This window comes from Mesoplodon bidens, assembly GCF_964165515.1.
Source record: "Mesoplodon bidens genome assembly, chromosome: 4".
Taxonomy (NCBI): Eukaryota; Metazoa; Chordata; class Mammalia; order Artiodactyla; family Ziphiidae; genus Mesoplodon; species Mesoplodon bidens.
In genome coordinates, this window is record NC_138160.1 from 108,667,496 (window position 1) to 108,681,646 (window position 14,151).

At 36.3% G+C, this 14,151-nt stretch overlaps 1 protein-coding gene across 1 annotated transcript in view; it reads right to left on the minus strand.

Annotated features, from left to right (window-relative positions):
* FBN2 (fibrillin 2) overlaps positions 1 to 14,151 on the minus strand; it is a 235,335-nt gene that overhangs the window by 74,435 nt on the left and 146,749 nt on the right. The window contains exons 20-25 of the mRNA XM_081231423.1: positions 11,838 to 11,957; positions 6,020 to 6,157; positions 5,377 to 5,427; positions 4,776 to 4,901; positions 1,894 to 2,121; positions 933 to 1,058 (exon numbers count right to left, since the gene is read on the minus strand). Of these exons, the coding sequence (XP_081087549.1) occupies positions 933 to 1,058; positions 1,894 to 2,121; positions 4,776 to 4,901; positions 5,377 to 5,427; positions 6,020 to 6,157; positions 11,838 to 11,957 (789 nt within the window). The remainder of the gene's footprint in view (positions 1 to 932; positions 1,059 to 1,893; positions 2,122 to 4,775; positions 4,902 to 5,376; positions 5,428 to 6,019; positions 6,158 to 11,837; positions 11,958 to 14,151) is intronic.

The window sequence follows — 14,151 nt, forward strand, 5'->3', positions numbered from 1 at the left end:
AAGTGCTGCTAAGAGAAATTTATTAAGGGACGTAAAGAGGTGAATACAAGTATCGCTCAGCAGCTGCAAAGGCCTGGTTGAGGGTGAATGCAGGGACCTCGGTCACCTTTTCTCAGGCTCTCCCCGCCAAGTTCAGCAGCCCCGAGTGGAGAAAACAGTGGTGAGGGGGTTAGGAGTCGGGGATCAGCATGGAAGGCACGGCAGAAAGACAAGACGGCAGAACTCCACAAGACCAGATGGATAGTTCTGAAATGCTTAGGGGGATAGTCTAGGCTGGGTAGGGCCAGGAGTGAATCAGTAGGATCCTATGGAGTAGGAAGCTAGGAAAAAGTCAAGAGAGACACTTCAATGGAGATCATGAATGCGTAGTGGGGGCAGGAGAAAAGGGAAAATTCCAAAGAGAATATGAAAAACGAGAGTTCTGAAAATAAGACCTTGGAGACATACTTCAAGTGTTTGGAATAATTTGTTATATTACCTAATAGAAAAACTTGGAATTTTGTATATTTTCTTAGAGAGAATGGCTATGGATAAGGGTATGGATATGGATTGTGACTGAAGCATAATATTAAGAAAACTGTCCACAGATGAGGAAAATAAGTTACAACTTCTCTATTACAAACCTTAAAATTTGTAACAGAATGTCAAGTTTATACAAGTGTTGATTTAATGGCTATATTCTTTAGTACTCATATATTCTGAAAATCCTATTATTATATTGTTCTTGTAGGTAGCACAGATATTATTTTCATGCTCTTTTGCAGCTCTCTCACAACAAGTTTGCTGGAGAAGTGATTTAGGCATCGGGAAAAGGAAATAAAAAGAACAATGTACATATTCCTAGTGAGAAGATGGGCTTTTAAAGGCAGTACTTCCAAACAGCAAAAGAAAGAGAGCCAAGGTTTACCAGTACAACAGAAGAATAGTCTCACCTGTGCAGTTTCTTTCCTCCAAGTCTAGAGCAAAGCCACTATTGCAACGGCACTTGAAACTTCCAATTGTATTCCTGCACTTTCCATACGTGCACATCCCAGGGAATGCTTTGCATTCATTGATATCTACAGGCAGAACAGAGCTGGAATGTAGAGCCGGTTGATAATAAAAGAGTAGGTCCAACTTACCCTTAAGCTGGGATGAAGTGAGAGAGTGGCATGGACATATATACACCACCAAATGTAAAATAGATAGCTAGTGGGAAGCAGCCGCATAGCACAGGGAGATCAGCTCCGTGCTTTGTGACCACCTAGAGGGGTGGGATAATGAGGGTGGGAGGGAGGGAGGCTCAAGAGGGACGGGATATGGGGATATATGTATACGTATAGCCGATTCACTTTGTTATACAGCAGAAACTAACACACCATTGTAAAGCAATTATACTCCAATAAAGATGTTAAGAAATAAAAGGGTAGGTTCATCATTTTAAGTTAAAAATCTAACATGATGGAAAAGAGTGTACTCAAGTAAAAATGGGGGATATCAAATTTTTCAGTGATTACATTGATGCCACACAGGAAGTGTCAATTGTGAAAAAGATTCTGTATTTTTACTGAACAGTTCTGATCCCTTTATTTCTGACCATTTGTTTTGTAAAGTTTAAGGGAGATAGAGAACTTTTTGCAACATCAGGGCTGCATCTCGTCAGGCTGTGCTGAGGAAAGCAGCAGTACAGTAGAAGGCTGTAAGAAAAGTGAGATTAGCTGTCTTTTTTAGTATCTTCACTTCAATACCAACTTGTATAGGTGATTTATACTCCTGGGCCATAAGGCTGGTCGCATGTTTTGTTTAACAAAGATAATAAAGTGTGAAATCAAATGTTTAAGGCAAAATCAATCTTCAGAGAATGCGGAAGGTGAGCTTTAGTGCAAAGGGACCAAATGCGCTGCTGACGGTTACCTTTGTAAAATGGCCTCCCAGTAAGAACGTCCCCTCTGTTAGCAAAACCAGGCCCCCGGGGGCACAGGGTCTCGTACTCCGTGGTGCCAGGTTTGGGGCACTCCTCACACTCAGTGCCCCAAGCCGCCCCAACTGCACAGCAGCAGGCATCCATGCGGAACTTCCCAGGAACAGGATGGATGCATTCATCCTCATCCCACTTCAAGTAACACTGCTCCATGCGGATATCTACAGGGAGAGGGAACCACAGTTTGAGATTAAGCTGTAAGATGCACTGAACATTCACATACCGAACACCTGCTTAGGCCCTGGGATGAGGCCAGGCCCTGGAGACACACTAATGAGCAGGAGACAGAGTCCCTGACCTCCTGAAATGGATACCATGACAGTCATTTAAAGAGAGAACAGGTGGGCTCTCCTTCAGTGTTACCTAATTCTCACCTGACACCTTCAGGAAGAAAAGGTTCCCTTGGGATAAGATTCCTTCTTATCATCAGCTATGATCCTTTTTTTGTATCACTGACATCAGAAAGAATAAATAACTTTAGCATATTTTAGGGCCACTGAAATATGAGCAATTCTGGGATTAGTCGGGGAAAAAAAACATTTGAATTACATATGTAAAAAGTTATAAGAGCCTGGTAGATTAATCCTGTGCCTTTACTACTGAGTTTCATATCAATATTTACATCAGGAATCAAAACATTGTCAACATACGGCCTGTGAATGTTTTGACTGGCTTACATACATTAAATTAAAATGTTAATTTTGGAAACCTTTGGATAGTACATGTGCTTTACAGTTTGTTGCAGTCTCCACTACTCCTTATTACCACCTCACTCATTTATGTTAACTGCTTGGCCCCTGCAAGCATCTGAGTTTGGAACTCCTGATTTAGATCAACTTCTATCAGAGCAGTTTATCTCTTTTGTTCTCAGAATATTTTCCATTTTCATATGCCAATCTCTTGAAACCTTCTCACATTCACAGCCATGGTAAATTATTGTAGCAAAATTTAAGTAGTGACAAAAAGCATTTAACAATAAAGATGTTAAAAAAAAGCATTTAACAAAAGTACAAGGATGAAGAATCCGATATATCCTCTTAGAATATTACAAAGGCATGATTTTGAGTGATATTACTGAGAATTTATTTTGCTGAGTGATAATTTAAAATCAATGATATCAATTCATATATAGCATCATTTAGTTACTGAAGGCAATTTGATTTCATTAGTTATTTGACCATACTGATACTATTACTTTGTCATCTTCAAAAGATACTTTACTTTTTTCTAAACTTTGGAGATAATTTAAGAATAAAACTCCAAAAAGAAGTTTTCTTTATAATTGGACTTTGGATATTATACTTTCTAAACAATTCCATATGATTTTTTTCCATATGATTTTACAGTCATACTTTGTATCCAAATTTAAATATGCTATCAAAAATTATTTTAAAATGAAATTTGTGTTAATTATAATAACTAAACTGTATGCTGTTGCAAACTTTTTTTCTTACTACTAATTTTAAAAATGCCTGTTTTTAAAATACCTTAAAGATCTTTGAATAGAATAATTTAAAAATATATATTATATAGTTTGGAATAATTTTTAATATATAATTTTTTGAATACTTAGTTAATATATAATTTTAGAATACCTATTTAAATACCTTGAAGATCTTGGAATATAATACTATCATTGCTCACACTTTGTCTACAAGCTTAAATTTCAAATACAAGCCTATGTAAAGTTATTTTACAAAACTAAAAACTTACTGTTTCATAAGATATTGGGGAAAAAAATCCCTTAAGTAAATAAAAAATTGTTCAGAGACAACATAGAATCAATAGAAGTTTCTTTTTCAATCATGAAACTTAAGTTTAGTCAAGAATAACACTGATAAAAAAATAAAGTCAGCTAGGCATTTCTATAATACAATGCTGACAGAAATAGCTTCCTTATTTAAAATCTTTAGAAAATAAAGCATTAAGAACATTTAAATTCTGAAGATGGTAAAGGAAGGGGTAGGATCAGTCAATGTTTTCACACAGAAGCCACATAACTTTGCCATGACTTTCCCCACTGTCTTGTCAAGGAGCATAGCTGCAATGGGCTGGTAAATGTTGAACTTCAAACACGAGTCTCCAATTTTTCTTCTATGTTCAAAATATACATAGTTCTCTTCTTCCATTGACTCAGTGTGAAAGACTAAACAGCCTAAAATATCTGATTAAAGAACTTATAATTTTTGTGTGTCTGTGAAAGTAGGGACTCGAAAATATATTTGTACGCCCACGCTCACAGAAGCATTATTCACAACAGCCGAAAGGTGGAAGCCACCCAAGCATCCATCGACAGATAAGTAGACAAATAAAATGTGGTACATACATACAATAGAACACCACTCAGCCTGAGAAAGGAGAGAAATACTGATACATGCTACAACATGGATGAACCTTTAAGACACCACACTAAGTGAAATAAGCCAGTCACAGGAGGACAAATATCATATGATTCCTTTCCTATAAGGCACTTAGAGTGGTCAAATTCATAGAGACAGAAAGTAGAAGCATGGATGCCAGGGGCTGGGAGAGGGATAAATGGGGTGTTAGTGTTTAATAGGTACAGAGTTTCAGTCGGGGAAGATGCATTTTTGAGATAAATTTGTGAGTATACTAACTTTCTGTATTAGACAGAAACCATTTCATTTAAATTCATTCACTTTAAAAATATCCTCTGGTGAGTTTCCCCCAAATATCTCACTTAAAGCAAGTTTTCCAGCTATAGACCAAATAGTTTTGGTCAGGCCACTATCCAAAAAAATAAGAAAATTCATGCTTGGTTTCATGCATAAAACACAAGACAGCATGGACTTACCCAAACACACACGGCCAGTTCCATCCAACGTAAGGCCTTCAGGGCACTCACAATGAAAAGATCCTTTGCTGTTAACACAGCGTCCATTTGGGCAAACGCCAGGAAACACCTCACACTCATTAACGTCTGCAGGGAAATGAAGCAAGCAGAGAGAGAAAGATGTTACAAGTAGAAAAAGCATGTGTAGTCTTACTTCCTGTATAGCATATTCATTCTGCAATACAATGTGGATTATTACTTGAGTTAAGCAGAAATATTCCACAACGAAGCCACTGGGTTTCCTGGGTACCAGCTGTGAAAACTACCACAGCCTTGCCCGTCCATAAAACACAACCCAGACATACACCTTTGCCAGCTGTTCTGTACCTTAAAGGCTAGTGATGTCCTCACAAAAATTCACCCAACAGCATAAAGAGGAGAAATGGGAAATTCTAAGCTGTTTCCTAAGAATATTATTCTAAAACATTTGTTGACTACATCTAGTATTTTTATTGAAATCCCAAGGTTTTTGAAAGTGATAAATATCTCCAAAGTGTGAGAGTGAATGTTAATTTTAAATACTGCTCTAAAGACTTACAATGTCATTCAAGAACGCACCCACCTTCACAAGTAACACCTTTAATCCTGGCAAACCCTCTTGGGCAAGCTGTATCTGTGAGAACAAAGGACACATTTTTACTTCATTACAAAAAACACAACTGTCTTAAGCTCAAGAAACAGTATAATGGAATCTAAATTGAACTAAATAAAAACCACAATCTGGGCTTTAGAGGCAAAAGACTCCAGCTGCCCTCTGTTCAATTCAGTGGAGCACATGACATGCTGTGGTAACTCCATCGGTGTTCACCCATATTGAGATTCTCATAATTTTTCCTACAATTTCCTTTTGCTTTCACACTGTCAACCAAATCACAAGTAAACAAAAGATTTAGAGAAAAGAGACATCATGCTCTACCGGGACACATGCAAATAAGAATATTGGAGGATACTGATAGTCACCCAGTAGCTAAATTCTAGTTGATTCCCTTCCTTATCCAAACTATTCAGAAGGTCTGCTTATAGTAAAAGGATAAACCAAAAACATATTTCAAGAAGTGAATACATTTTACCAGAAAAGACAACATGTTGGGGAGGGTAATGATCTTATGATCTTCCTCATGATGGAAATATACAGAGAAAGAGATGCCTACTGAGGAAGAAGCTTTCTGATGAAAAGCCCAGAAGCCCGCTGGCCAGGCTCCTACCTAGTTCACACCGTTCACAGGGGCTCCCCCAGGCGGCCCCGAGGGTGGCACAGCATTCGGATTTCAGAGTGGCTCCGTTGATGTTCACCTCGCAGCGGTTGTCCTGAATGTTGAGCCAACATGTCCCTTTCAGGCTGTCTGAAAAGGAACAGGAAATAGTGGGGAGCTCTCATCTCTGAAGAAAATAGAACTCAGTTCTATACACCAAAGGCATTATTTAGTAGTATTAAAAAACAAAACCATTATTTTAAAAACTTTTTTATAGACATTTACACATACATGCATTTAAATATAGCATATTACATACATGAAAATTAAATATGGTACTGTATATATTTCACATGATATGATAATTAATACAATTATATCTATGGGTATTCTAGGAGCAGCTGCTACTGCCCACGATTTCGTACTGGGATTTGCAAATACAGGGCGTTACTGTTATAAGATCATTACTTGTATGAAAAATATTCATAAGACTTATTCTTTATGGCAGATACTTTGATATTTAAGATTGTACCTAATAACATTCTCCAAATAATCTCCTTCTCTCCTAACTCCCCACCAAATAAACCACACACAATTTCCGTTCTGTTGGAGAGAAGCCAGCACCTCTCCAACTGAAGATAATTATTTGATGAATAATTTGAAAAAAGAAATCTTAAAGATAAAAAAATAAACATCACTTATAAAACCACCATTAAGACACACCAGGGCTAATATTTGATGTATTTTCTTTCAGGCCTCTTTCTATGATACATATGTATAGCCTTATCTCTAGTTCAAAACGTAACACATGTTTATGATAAACTACTTGAAGAAATAGCAGAGAAAATATAAAAATCACCTGTAATCCAACCATCCAGAGGCAACTACTCCTAACTTTTTATACTATGTTTCTACATCAGATTTAAGTTCTTCCTTAAATGCCCATTAAAAAACCAATTTTGAAGCAGAGAAAAGGAATCCAAAGTTGACATGGCAAATATTAATTGGGTAAAATAAATCATATGTGAAGTTTTCCTTGCAGTACTGTGGCTCTCAGTTTACTGTGCATAACATTACCAAGCTTCTTGTTAAAATGCAGACTCATAAGTTTCCAGGTGTGTGGCCCAGGGGTCTGCATTTGACAAGCTCCTGAGGTGATCCCTCTGCAGGTGATGTGTAAAACAATTTAACAAAGCTTAATAGCGTGGTGTGGTCACAGTCTTGGAAAACAATAAAGAAAAAGCCTATTCCTACAGTATTTACTTTATTTTTTTCATTTTTTAAAATAGAGTTTAATTTTTAGAGCAGTTGTAGGTTCACAGCAAAACTGAGCATAAAGTACAGAGTTCCCATATACTCCCTTTCCCTCACACACACAGCCTTCCCCACTATCAATATCCCACATTAGAGTGGTACATTTTTTTACAGTCAACGACTCTATACTGCTATAAATATCGTGTACAGGTTTTTGGGTGGACATAAATTTCAGGTCATTTGAATAAATACTAATGAGCGCAATTGCTGGGGTGTATGGTAAGAGTATGTTTAGTTTTATAAAAGACATCCAAACTGTTTCCAATGTGGCTGTACCATTTTGCAATCCCACCAACAATAAATAAGTTATTGTTGTTCTACATCCTTGTCAGCATTTGGTGTTCTCAGTGTTTTGGATTTTCACCATTCTAGTAGGTGTGTAGTGGTGTCTCATTGTTTTAACTTGCATTTCCCTAATGAAATATTATGTGGGCATTTTTTCATATGCTTATTTGCCATCTGTATATCTTCTTTGGTGAAGTATCTGTTAAGGTCTTTAGCTTATTTTCTAATTAGGTTGTTAGTTTTCTTATTGTTGAGTTTTAAGAGCTCTTTATATTTCAGATAACAGTCTTTTTATCGGATATGTTTTTTGCAAATATTTTCTCCCAGTTTGTGGCTTTGCTTCTCATTCCCTTGACCATATCTTTTGCAGAGCAGAAGTTTTTAATTTTAATGAAGTCTGATTTATTAATTACTTCTTTCATGACTCATGCTCTTGGTGTTGTATGCAAGTCACTATCAAACCTAAGGTCATAATAAATTAATATAAACACAGACAGACATTACACTTTTCACAAAAATTAACTCAAAATGCATCACAGACCTAAATGTGAACTACAGTATTTACTTTAAAACTCATCTAATAATAAGGGCAAATAAAGCTATACTGCTAAAATCAACAATAATAAAAAAAAAATACAACCAGAAACACAGAAAGGGAATTGCAGTGAAACTGGCAGGCCCATGAAGGGAGACGTTGTAATCTGATTCCCTATGGAACAAGGTAGTGGGTAAGAGGACATTACCTACAACCCAAGCCCTCTGGGACAGAAGATAAAACAAAACAAACAATTCTGTCCTTGACTGAATACAAAAAGTTATGGGGCAAGGATGTGGGGAAGAAATAGGCGGTCCATTTGCTTTTTTCTGTTTTGAGATTCAGTTTGGATAAAAACTGTGTGCAAATGAAAAAGATTTGCTCATATGCATTTGTATCAGGTCTCAAATTACAGGTTTTTTATAGGCTTAAACCTGTACATTCCATAGCACAGAGGAAACAGAGATGCTTGTGTAAGGCTACTGTGTATTTAAATGGTCTTTTAAGGACTGGGTTAATTACTGATTTATCACCTTGGCTGTAGTCATTTTAAGTAAGATATATTGTAATAATATTTCCTAATATTTATTGAGGTAGCAAAAGCACTATTAAAGGCTTTCTGTGTATTAGTTTATTTACCCATTAAAACAACCCTATAAGCTATGGACAACTTGCAGATGAGAAAACTGAGGCACAGGGGTCAACTAATTTACCCAAGTAAGTTCACCCAGCTAGGAGAGTGTCAGCATCAAGATTCAAACCTGCACTGTATGATTTCAGAGGCTTTACTCTGCTTCTGTAGGCTGGTATTGTATCAACACTGAAAAGTCCCCAAATCCATCCATACACACACATATACAATCCATCTCTATCTCCTGACTGTTTTTTTCTCTTGTGTGTGTACCTATATACCTACACACACACACACACACACACACACAGTCACAATATAGAGGTAGTTATATAGTCAGAGGTTGGTTAAGATCTCTGAAAAACAATAAAGCAGGGAAAGCAGATAAACTAGAGGCTACAGTAAAAATCAAGAAGAGAAATAATGGTGGCTTGGACTGGGGGTTCTTGATCTTGGTGGTGAGAAGTGGTTGAAATATGGATAAACATTAAGTACAATCAATAGGATTTACTGATGGATTAAATGTGCAGTTTGAGAGAAAGGCATCAAGGGTGACTCCAGGATTTTAGAGGCTGGCAATTGTAAGAATGGAGTTACCATTTGACAAGACAGGAATGATTCTAGGAGACACAGATTTAAGCTGAAAGATAGAAATTTGGTTTTAGATATGCTAAGTCTGAAATGTCAACTAGACACCCAAATGGAGACACTGTGCAGATAATTAGAAATACAAATCTGAAATTAGCAGACAGATTAAGGATGGAGAGAGAAATGTGAGTCAATGTAGAGGCCATCTAAGCATGAGTATAAGACAGAGAAGCAAAGAGGTCCAAGGACTGACCTGTGAGACATTTCAAATTGGAAAACAGGAGAATATGAAAGATTTAACAAAGGAAACTGAGAAAACTGGCCAGAAAAGTGAAAGGAAAAGAAGAGGAGGCCATAAATGAAAAACTTCTTGAGAAGGGATGAGTGATGAACTGTGCTAAACACTGCTAATAGGCTAAGAGGAGGAGCATTGCCCCTGTCGTGTCCATGTAATTTAAGGACAGAACTCAGATCCAAGCCAAAGATGAGGGAAATTGGACTAGATTATGCAGAGCTATCAGATGTGAGCAGTGCAATGCAGCAAAGATTAACCAAATTTATTGTTCTATTATATTTAATCATTTCAACCAGCATACAGCACTCTCTTCAAGCAGTTTATAGAACAGTTCAAGATTGGTTTATACTTAGGAAGTTTGCATAATATCTTCTAAATCCCTAAATATTCTTTGTATCTAACTAATTCATGTACATTCAGACAATTTAAAATTTTTAATTACATCAGGGAATTTTTATCCAGTTCTAAATTTAGAGATTTGGCCCCTACCAAGAACAGCTTGCAGGCTAATTGCTGATTAAAGCCGTTTGACAGTCCTATTAAAAAGTACATTCATAATACTTCCTAAGTATATTTTACTATTAACTCCCTTTTTAAAACTAGAATTCTGTTTTTAATAAAAAAAAGAAGAGAAAATGATGTCTAAAATTTTAAAATATTAAGTAAATTTCTTTCTGAGCAGCTTTAGGCTGGGATCTTCAAATTTGATCACAATGAATGAAAACACGTAACACGTTGGCTGAGAAAAATATGGTGGTGTTTAGGTGTCCAACATAATGACTTGGAAATAAAAAGTCTTTGTTCCTTTTCATTAATAACTATAAGGGTAAAGACCAAAATCATAGACGTGTTTATGACAAAGCAAAAACTAAGATATCTTTGATGCCCAAGTGGCATACAAGTTAGTTTTCTGAGACATTAATTGACTAATGCTGAGTTCATTTCCTTTGCATAATAAAACGAGTCTATCTCAGTTGGAAACTGTGGCTTAGCAAAAATATTTCTGCCTTACCAGATCCAACCCACACGTCCTCCCCCCAAACCAGGAATTCTGTGAGAAAAAAAAAGTAATGCCCTAGGCAGATGGCAGTCTATTTCCTAGTTTGGAGAGCTGAGCAAGGCTCAAATTTCACCAGCTGTACCTCACTGGGAGATGAAGAGTTGGCATTTCCAAAGGGAAGGTTTTCATTGAAACTTTGGACTTGGTCAGTTCTCCTCCTGTGACAAACAGGTACTCTAAGCATCCAGCTAAACATTGCTAGCATCAGACATAATACTGAAAATACTATTGTCTTTGGAAAATACTAAATTGAAAATTGATATTGAATAAAGAACAAACAAAAACAGCCAATTTATTTGGCACTATGTAAAACTGAAACATCTCCCTAACTACTTGGAAATATATATTTAGTTCCCTTTAAAGGTGGATACTAGGTAATAATATGAAGTACGTATACCTAGCCAGTGTAGCCATAGACACTAGAAGCAGGAAAGGATGACTGGGATCGTTTTTTCCCTTACATATGCTGAACGGTTGCTTATAGTGATAGATCAGACTATTTCATTTTATATATCTCCTATCGTCTTTATCAAAAACTGACCTTATATGTTTTGAGATACATTGAAAGATGTCTTGGAAGTTTTGGAATCTTTCTCTCTTAGAGATTTCCCAAAGCAAGAAAACAGTTATCTTCTCTTCCTTGGAGCTCATAAATTTATGATTGATGGGAGAAATGAAAAAACAACAATAAATTCTTTCTATTTGTTTAAAGTTTAAACTCTTCAAATTCTTGTTAACTGAGTCCAAATGTGATCACATTTCTGTTTACCATTGAAGGTTGTTTATAAAAAGTATGCAGTAAGGATTTGATTGTATTGATGCCTAAGGCATTCCTGGGGAATGCATATAAATATGTGTGTGGTATGGAAATGCTTATAACATATAGCATAATATATATACTTATAAGAAAGGAACGCTTCCCAGAATCTAACAAAATTTAAGAGCCTGTCCAGTTTATGCTATCATGTTGTACTCCTATCTTGATAACAAGAGAAAACAACTGAAGTAACTCCTAATTATTAGCTTCCTGTGATCGTGTTCTGTTTTTATCCACAGAAGTCCTGAGGTCTCTGCTTATCTTTGTAGTGAAACTGAAACATCAGCACCACGTATGAATCTTACCAATACAGATCAATCCTGTAGAGCTGAGTTTGCTGCCAGGAGAACATTCACAATTGAAAGATCCAAGGTTGTTCCTGCAGGCCCCATTGACACATGGGTTGCTTTCACATTCATTTATATCTACAATCCAGAAGGAAAAGATTCTGTTAGAGCTGCCATGTGTTTCTGGAAAATATTATTCCAACAAGCCACGCTATGCCAGAATGTCTGGTAAACTTGGCTCTTGTAATTTTAATATGGTTCTATGAGGCATAAAGTGAATGGGGAATGGAGAAGTGCATTTTACCGTGTGAATACACATGTGCCAGGGACTCAGTAAGACTACAGGAATCAGCTTATTTTGAAAGGGTTTAGCATCTAAATCTTCACTGTTTCACTACAACTTTACATAAATTGGATTCATTTTCTCCTATAATGAGATGTAATTTTCCTGTGGGAAATCTGAATTCTGATTCCATGGAAAGCAACATATTCCTGGGTGCAATGTGTGCTGTGCACAAAAGTGACTGTTTCTGTCATCTGTGGCTCCAAGAGGTTTTGGAAGAATTTTAAAAGCCTGTAGTAGAGATAACATATCACAATGCTGGCTTTAATTACAAATTTCTGGATACAAATCAGGGAATAAGGGATGAAACTTTAATACTGGGTACAGCATTCTCCTCTAGCCCTTATCCACCTTCCCGTCCACATTTCCATGTTTGGTGTGAGACATTTTTGCGGGCCTCTCACTGTTGTGGCCTCTCCCGTTGTGGAGCACAGGCTCCGGATGCGCAGGCTCAGCAGCCATGGCTCACGGGCCCAGCCGCTCTGCGGCATGTGGGATCTTCCCGGACCGGGGCACGAACCTGTGTCCCCTGCATCGGCAGGCGGACTCTCAACCACTGCGCCACCAGGGAAGCCCCCTGGCGTGAGACATTTTTAAAGCACAACTGATTGTGCTAAAATTAAAAAGAGAAAAAAATCTTTTAATTGTTTTAAATAGACCTTTACCATCATTAATTTGATCTGAGTCTTAAATCAAATCATATACCATAATCTAAACAACTCCTGTTGACGGTCAGAAGTATGACAGTCAGAATTAGAGTATGCCTATGTTCTCAAGTGGTGACTAAACAAAATGTCAAGCCAATAAAGTTAAGTAGTTTAACATGAGTTAATTAAAAATAAATACAAGATTTAGCTAAAGTGTTTAGAAACAATATCAAAGACTGACCTTCAATATAAATTAAACCACTCAATTTAAGGAAGAGAGACATGGATTTCTTTCTGTATTTGGTTAACTATCTGAAACAGGTCAACATACCTTAAGATTTTTTTTGTTGAACACTACAGTTTCCGAGTTCACCATAATACTTATTTTTTTCTAAATACCTCTTTGAATTAAACATGAATACTATATATACCAAGGAAAACATGCAAATAAATAACTAGAAGATTGTACTGTTTACTCTTGAACATCTCAAGTCAAATATAAACTAAACTGGTTCTGAAAAGGCAGGGCTCGCTGATTTTCAAGTCTATGGACTTGAAATGCAAATTTAAAAATCCATGTGGAAAACAGGTATGTTCCTTCTTTGCTATTTCAAAACTACTAAAGAAGTACCCAGGTATTAAATGAATTCTTCAAGTAGAAATTGTGTGAAGAAATATAAATGCATCTTTCTTTCAGGTCATTTGTAGCAAGAAAGCCTCTTAAAAGAAAAATACAAGAGCAGGTTTTATAAATATAGCACAGATTTGGAATGAAAACATCTATTCCAGAGTACTAAAATTCTTTCAATAAAAACACAATGTAAAAAAGAAATCAGCCAAAAAGCAGCAGATACCTAATCTGAAGACAGATGATACATTACCTACTAATTTTATTTGTAAGAAGCTCCCCCAAAAGAAAAATGTCAGTATCATATACTTTCAAAATCCCTATTTTATATTAAGCAATTATGAACTCAAAAACTATAAACACATGCCATGACAGCTACAAATATAAACTGTTTAATTTTTCTTTAAATACAATGTTTTTATGTTATAAATGTCGTGGAACCAGGAACTGAAACAGTTCACTGTACATTCCTGGAAATAAACTTCAAAGCACATCTGGTTTACATTTAACTAGTTATGTCACTGGAAACACAATCTAAACCACAGTGCTTGCTATAAAAATTTTAACTTTCACAGACTCTCAGAGCTCAAACAAAAAAAGTAAAATAAATTTTCGTAACTTCAGTTTGAAATATCAGAGAAACTTGATCACTGCTATTTATTACGTATTTAAAATAGCCTGTTGAAAACATGAATGACAAGCAAAATTAGTGAA